The sequence below is a fragment of the Benincasa hispida genome, chromosome 1 (genome assembly GCF_009727055.1).
Source record: "Benincasa hispida cultivar B227 chromosome 1, ASM972705v1, whole genome shotgun sequence".
Classification (NCBI taxonomy): Eukaryota; Viridiplantae; Streptophyta; class Magnoliopsida; order Cucurbitales; family Cucurbitaceae; genus Benincasa; species Benincasa hispida.
The window spans coordinates 8430308-8438230 of NC_052349.1; the positions used below are offsets into that span (position 1 = coordinate 8430308).

At 34.3% G+C, this 7923-nt stretch overlaps 1 protein-coding gene across 2 annotated transcripts; it reads left to right on the forward strand.

Annotated features, from left to right (window-relative positions):
- The first annotated feature begins 1791 nt into the window (after nt 1-1791).
- Nucleotides 1792-7657, forward strand: LOC120081822. Of its 2 annotated transcripts, none has more exons than XM_039037006.1 (9): nt 1792-2171; nt 2938-3078; nt 3636-3782; nt 3904-4009; nt 4168-4350; nt 4493-4658; nt 5321-5628; nt 6742-6831; nt 7195-7657. In XM_039037006.1, exons 2-9 carry the CDS (start codon nt 3064-3066, stop codon nt 7248-7250), a joined length of 1071 nt encoding a protein of 356 aa, XP_038892934.1. In that variant the 5' UTR covers nt 1792-2171; nt 2938-3063; the 3' UTR covers nt 7251-7657. The 2 variants fall into 2 exon arrangements, with proteins under 2 accessions (XP_038892934.1, XP_038892925.1); XM_039036997.1 differs by having other exon boundaries at nt 1793-2171; nt 5306-5628.
- The last annotated feature ends 266 nt before the right edge of the window (nt 7658-7923 follow it).

The following is a 7923-nucleotide window of genomic DNA, read 5'->3' on the forward strand; positions in this document are numbered from 1 at the left end:
TAGAAGTAACCACCTCTTTTTTTTTTTTAGGATAACCTACAAATAGACACAATTTTGAACGAGATTCCAATTTCTTAGGATTTGTTTCAAGCACATGTGCTAGGTAACCCCAAATCCTGAAATGACATAAACTACCTTTACGACCATTCCATAATTCCAAAGGTGTTCTAGTAACACTTTTGAACGGAACACAGTTCAAAATGTAAGTTGTAGTCTGTACTGCATAACCCCAAAACGAGTTTAGTAGGGAAGCATAACTCATCATAGACCGAACTATTTGAGGATCCATTGTCTGTATATTATAATTACAAACTACAGGACCCATGAGATTTAAGGCATCAACCCCAATAGTTATTACATCTCTTAATTATTTCAAAGTTTCAAAAAATTTGCGTATGTCAAATTAAACATAGTTTAACTACGTCAATTAGTTAAGGTATCATGTCTTCAAACCAAAAGTTAGATATTTAAACTTCTATCCTTGCATATCGTTGAATCAAATGTATATACCCATTGTTTTGCAATTGAAAAGATTATTAAATTCTCTTATTTGAACTCCACCAATTACCTTTTGTAAATTTTTTAAACCATGTAAAAAAATTACCAATCAATTTTCTTCCTATACTTTTAATTTTATTAAATTAAACACATAGAGAACAAATTATAAGCAAAGAAACAAATTATATACCAATACGCGAGTGACTCTCACATAGGTAGATTTAGAGAACGGGACCGGACTAGAGAAATAGGTTGGTAGACAAGTCCATGAAGGACCCACGGCGACCAAAGGAAGATCTTGCGAGTTTTTCGTGCCAACAAAACATAACTACAATATGTAACATATGTGTCCTTATATATTAAGAGTATATATGGGTATTATTATACTTCACTTTTTTTGTACGTTTGATTGTATTTTTTGAAGCTATTTATATCATTTTGGGCTGATCAATAATATTCAAATCAATATTATTTATTTTCGTTATAATTGTAACGATTTAGTCTTTGAGGTTCTAATATTCTACATTACTTAGATTTTTTTTTTTTCCATTTTACATTCCATCTTTGAATTTACTTATCACAATGGAAATTACCCAGGAGAGTTTCGTATAAATTAGAAAAACAAAACAGGAAAATCTAAAGTTTGCTGGCTTATGAGGTCACAGCTCCCGTCCTCAGCCGCAATAATTGAAAAAAAAAAAAAAACATAACCATACTTAAAAGTAGAGTAGAGGTTTAAAATATGATTTTGGCCAATATAATTTAAAATTTATTCCATTTTAATTTTTTATTTTCAAATATTAAATTTTAATTTTTATATTTTTTAATAAATTCTAAATTTAATTTCTATGATCGTTATTTTTCTCAAAATTTGTTTCTTACATAAAAATTATTATTATTATTTAATTAATTTCAAAAGTAAACATAAAATTTATTAAAGACAGTATCAAAATTCAAACTTTGAAAGTCAAACATTAAATTGAACAAACCGCAAAATAGTCCATATAAAAAACGGTAATTTAATTTAATTTTTTTGAAAGACGGTATGGAGAAAAAACAAAATATGTATAAATGATAAATATGATAAATGGCAATGACAGTGATTGGGCGTTCGCCTACAATAGGTCACCGTCGTTTTTGCCCGTGAACCGAGGCCCGACACGATTCTCTCATCTCGTCGTCGTTAACAGCGCCGCAAAACTAAAAGCCGAGCCGAGCCGAGCCATCCCTTCCAAAATATCCCCAAGCCGACTCTTAAAATATTTTTCTTTTTCCAATTTCTTTCTTACAAATCTCATTACATTAGTTTGAGCACCGTCGTTGCCCAGCAAGATTTTTGTTTTCTTTTTTCCCCTTCGTCTCTGCTTCGTCTCTGCTTCCTATGCTATCCATAATGTCGTAACAAATCCATCCTCAATATTCCCTTTCCTCTAATTTCCTCGTTTCTTCCATTTGATTCAATTCTCTTTTGTTCTTCTCGCTCTTCCAGTTAACGATGGAGGATTTCTTTTCATTCTCGTCTTTTCGCTACTAAATCTCAGCTGCGAAGTTCAACTGCCATTTGTCTTCATCAATCCATATCAATACGCGTTTCAGAGCTCGGTTCCGGAGCTTATGTTACTAAATTTGTCGGCACTAAATATTTTCACCGAGTGTTGGAATCTTGTTTGCAGGTAATATTGCCTAGGTTGTTTCCGGTTTGTTTGTATCTGCTTGAAGAAGTGAAAATTGAAGTTGTAATCTAATATCACTGCTGATTCCTTGTTATACAGTAAGGAAGGTGTAATACTTCACAATGTCCTTGGAACTGAGTTGAGATCCGATTGACTTTTAAGAAAATATTTTCTTGGTTTTTTGATGCTATAACCGAAGTCCCTATGCGTTAACGTTTTTCTTTCCGAATCCATAATTATGTAACATGTGCTATTCTTGGTTTGAAATTGGTTTCGTTCATTGAAGTGATTGTTTCTCTCATTTGAATTTTTAAAGTGCTTTGGATGTTGTTTGTCGATGAACGTTTACAAGCTGGGGAAATATAGTCCTCTCTCTTTATTTTATTTTATTTTATTTTTAAAAAAACTGTCGTAGGTGGATTCTAGCAGGGAATATCGGAGCATTGTTATGATTATGAACGAGTGTTTTTTCTTTAAATGAATTAGAAATATTGGCGGTGGGAGTTATGTACTGAACTGATTTTAAATGGTCTAGAAAGAAAGACGTGGGATGCTGGTGTAATTCTCTTTGTTCTACTAAAGGAAATGCCTGAAGCACATTTCCTACGTTATTCTTTTTCCTATTTACCATTGCTCTTTTTGCAAAGAATTTAGTCATTGAATTAGCGACGTTACTTGTTAAATTTTACCATATATTTTTTATACTTAATCATGCTAGTCCTATTGGCTGGACCTGGTGATTGAATAATTAGTATTCTGGTTTCAGGTGAAATAATCAAGCCTACAAGAGCTATACCTATGTATATAATCACGTTTGTTTCTACAGCCTTTGCTGTACTTAAAGAGTACCTAATTTGTATAGAGAGATGTGATCATTCTGCTTTCAACTGATATGAAGACCTCACAGGTTTTCTTTTACAATTCTGTTGTTACTTTCCATGAAAAGTTCCACGTTCCTCCAACTTCACCTTTTTCACCTCTTCCGTGCTTACAACCAAAACTTCTTCACTTATTCGTTTAATTCAAAATTTGGAATGTTTTTTTAGTGTTGTGCTTGTGAAGCTAATGTTTTACCTCCGGTGTTGTCTAATTGAATGAAAAATCAATAAATAATAAAAAACTACTTCAGCTATAAAATTTTATAGAATTTGGAGACATCGTTTCTTATCTTACTTGGCCGTTATCTGCAAACAAATTTCTTCCGTAACTATTTGGGAAGAGTGTTTCAGTGCTTCATATGATATTAGATGTTGGATCATATTGCTTATGCCTTCATATGTGGTAGCTTGATACAATTGTTGGACATCAAACTTTGTTGATAATCTGGTTCTTAGATGTATGTTGTATTTACCCTGCATCTTACTTATAGCATTTAGTTTCCTATTTGGTTGGTAGAAATTGATTATATGCCACACCTATATATCTAACTGTCATGCTAAGAAATACCATTCTTGCCATGCATAGAGAGCTCAAGATACCAAAAAAGCTTTGGATGATACTGAAAATGACCTACCAAACAACAACAAAACTGAGGCTCCTATAACAGACGCAGGTTCAATATCTGGCTCAAACAATGATGGGAAAAAAGTTTCTCACCAAGATATTGAATTTGTAAGCACAATTTCTTTCTCGTCACAATGACCATTCTTTTCTATGTTTATTTTAAGTTCTTCCTGGTTCTATTGTGATTTCTTATCTTTTTATTGTTGAATGGGTTGGAATGTTGCTCTAGGTCCAGAATTTAATAGAGCGGTGCCTACAATTATATATGAATAGAGATGAAGTGGTAAAGACCCTATTGAATCGTGCAAGGATAGATCCTGGATTTACGTCATTAGGTAAGTATAGGAGCTGTGATTAAGTCCTATATTCTAACAATTGTGTTTAATCAAATAACAATACCAGAAAACACTTACTATTACTTCACACTCACTTAGGTGGGTGATTGTGTATATTACTTTATTGTTTATTAATGTTTTGGACTTCCGTCATTCAGTTTGGCAGAAGCTGGAAGAAGAGAATGCTGATTTTTTCAGAGCCTATTACATAAGGTTAAAATTGAAAAAACAAATCATCGTTTTCAATCATTTGCTTGAACATCAATACCGTCTCATGAACTATTCCATCCCTCCCAAAGTTCCTTTAGCTCCTATGCAGAATGGAATTCATCCTATATCTGGTAAGCTCTCATATTCTTACATTGAAGTATTTTGGTTTCAGGTGAAATAATCATGCCTAAGTTTTTATATTGAAGTAAAGAGTTAAATGTTGCAAGATACTAGAATTTCGTTGGTCTTCATCACTACTTGTTTTCAGTGCAGTTAACAACTTACCAATGGGATATCCAGTCCTTCAACAGCCTCCAATGTCAATGCGAGGTCAACCCCATTTGGATACTATGGGCTCTGGGATGCCAAGCTGCCATGTTGTTAATGGAGTTCCTGCACCCAGTAACTTCCATCCTATTAGGATGAACTCTGGGAACGAGTAAGAAAGCTTGCCCTAGTAAAGTTATTACGAACATACATTCTAAAATATTAAATACTGTGTCCTTGATGAAACAAAACGATAGAAAATTTATAAAATGGTCAATAAGATTGCATGCACCGGAAATATGTTAAAACTTAGAAGAAAAATGTGATGCATCCCTCTAGTCGAATCTCTCATCAATAGAAGTTTACTGACTGACCTGGCACAAAAGAATTTGCCGTGTCTAATAAGCAAGCATCCTTGTCAATAGAGTAACTATTATCACTCACATGGGATGTCATGGCTCATGCTGCTGGTCTTGTTATGATATCTTATTATCATTACTACTTAGCTAAACCCACCTAACGAAAAATCTGCCATGTTCATGTGACTAGTAGATTTTGCATGAGACAAACTGTTGCTGGAGTTTTGGGTATCTACAAACTAAGCAAGAGGAACTGCATCCAGTGATATGAAACTGTATTAATTTGCATGGGACTAATGACCTGTGGCTAAGACATAGGCTCTGGGATTCACTTGCTAACTATAGGAGGTTTTAATATCTATACAATATTTACATTCATTAGCTTCATAACTTCTGCACAATTTATTTTCATTTGAACTGATAATCATTTTATTGCATCTAATACTTGTCCTTATTGAAGTATGTTGATGAACAGTGAGGCTGATGTGGTTCCTGTTATTCCACCAAACGGTAACATGTCCTCCCTGTCAGAGATGTCTATGAGTCCTACATCGGTGGCATCCAGTGGTCATTTCTCATTCACTGCTCCAGAAATATCCGGAATTGGAGTAGATACTTCTGCACTTGATACTGCATTTACATCAGAGATAGTAAGTTCAGTTGGTCTGCAACTTTCACAAGATGGTGGAGCTGGAAATTCTAGGGATTCTCTCAGATCGTTGGATCAGATTCAGTGGAATTTTAGCCTGTCAGATCTTACAACGGATTTATCAAATTTGGGAGGTAACGTCTAGGCATTTAGTAATTATTAAATGTCTCTTATTTGATTATTTTATTGGTGCCTGTAGAACTTTGAGCTGCATCATATCATCTTTGCAGGTCACAGTTAATTTCTTTTTGGAATATTACTTCACAAACCTAAAAGAATAAGCATTGTACTAAAGTGAACATATGTTTTCTTCCCTTATTTAGCTAGTGTTGCTTTAAAAGAAACAGTGTAAATCCTAGAAAGCGTTAAAGGATCAATCACTTTGGACTTTATACTTGAGACAAAAATAAGCATCTTAAGCATCTTAATTCTGGAGAATGCGTGACTAAGCACCCATGCTAAGCTAGATAAACCAAGTCACACAGAATTCAATAAGGGGAGAGAGAAACCAAACTGCACAAGAAAGGGTGACCATTCAAGCTATAAATTATTGAAAAAGAGGAGTCAGTAGTAGTTCCTGCCCTCTTGATGGTCAGCGAAGCCTAGCCATAAAAAATTGCCGAGAAACAAGCCTTTGTAAACCAAATAACCTTAACCACTTACCAATAATTAAACAAATCCTTATGGCACAAAGTAGTGCAGGATATAGATAGTGAGATAAACCTCCCTTATCTTGCAAACAAGGGCAACGGGTGGAGGGAAGTCTGTCTCTGAAGTCCATAATCTCAAAGGAGTCGAAAAGCAGAGGATGTTGGTCTTGGTCGACAGGTATATATATCAGAGTCAAATAGTTATACTGTGTGGATGAGTGAATGCCTTTTATATTCAGTGGTTGCCCTAGAGGGAAACCACACATCATCAAGAATATAACAGTAGCATGTGGGGCATCGTTGAGATGACCGATTGAGGAATTTTGTTTGGGAATGTTAGCCTTTTACTTTAGTATTATGTAAATCTAATTCTTATTTTCCTTTTCCAGTAAGTTACTTCTTCAGTCAATTTCTTATGAAGTTTTCTTGTTTCTATATTTTTTAATCTTCCGGATGGAATAGTTTTGTGTAGTTTGAAATTGATAGCTTTTGGGAGAGCTTTGAATAAGAATGCAAAATCCTATTTCAATGGTAGTTTTCACTCTTCTCTTGGAATAACTTGAAGCATATTGATGCAATCTCTTCAATTTGGTGCAGATTTAGGACCATTGGGTAACTACCCTGGTTCTCCTTTTTTGCCCTCAGACTCAGAAATTTTGCTTGATTCACCGGACCAAGAAGATATAGGTATGGGAATTGCAGACTCTTTTCAGCTCAAAATTGTTCGATGTAACCAAAACCACCATTTTCAAAATCAAACATATGCTGAGTATATATATATATTGTTTTGTAAGATTTCATCATAACAAACAATTTGACAAATGTTAATTAAATTAATATAGTAAGTGCAATTTACATTTATACGGCATATGTAATCTTTTCTTTCTTCAAGTATAACTCCTGCAACTCAGAAGTATCTGGTCGTCCATGCAAAGTTGGATGACATAGATATGACATGTCGCACATCTAAGAATGCCCAAAATCGAGCCTAAACCTTTATGTACATAACTTATCATTTGGCCACTCACTAACATCTCAATTTTATCTCAGTGGAGGAGTTCTTCGTTGATTCAGTCCCTGGGCCACCAGACGACGAGAAATCCTAGACAAAGGTGACAAAGGTTTTTTTTTTGCCACTTAAATAAGTAGGATAGGATAAGATTTGACCAGAAATCAAGAGCTCATTGTCTATTGATAAATAGGCATTCAGTAATTTTGTCATGAGCACATTTCAATTATTTAAATATTGTAGTCGCATAGCTTGCTTTGTAGGAATGTAGATAGGGAATTAGTCATGTAGGGGAAGGAACCCGTAGTTCTTTTGTGCTGCTCATTTCAGAGATCTCCAATTGCTTGGAAGTTGAAGCTGGTTGTTCAGTTTTTAATCCCTTTTCTGGTCTGGATTTTAAAGGTCAAATGACGACCATCCTATAATTAACAGTACATTTTATATGTTTGATTGTTTCTGCTCTCATTTAATGCCTTTCATTAATCGGAAAAACCCATCAAATTATCTGCTGCTGCCTTACTTTCTGATGCAATAATATCATATATCATTATGCTGAACAATTATTTTAGCTAACAAGATCAGGTTACATCTGATCGGATAACGGGGTTCGTAAACCAAAATCATTCTTGGATCCAATAAAACATTAAACAATTCTACAATGTTGTTTTAGATTGAATAGTTTGTTCCGGAGACAGACTTTTAGCTTTTTAGAACTGTTTTATTGAATTACATGCGAGTTGACTTGTCGGGTTCAAGATTACCACTCACTT

Excerpts from the sequence above, each read along its gene's own strand:
- LOC120081822 (XM_039036997.1), top strand. Across the intron at positions 4,010-4,167 it reads TCCTGGATTTACGTCATTAG|TTTGGCAGAAGCTGGAAGAA; the intron begins GTAAGTATAGGA and ends TCCGTCATTCAG. Across the intron at positions 5,629-6,741 it reads GGATTTATCAAATTTGGGAG|ATTTAGGACCATTGGGTAAC; the intron begins GTAACGTCTAGG and ends AATTTGGTGCAG.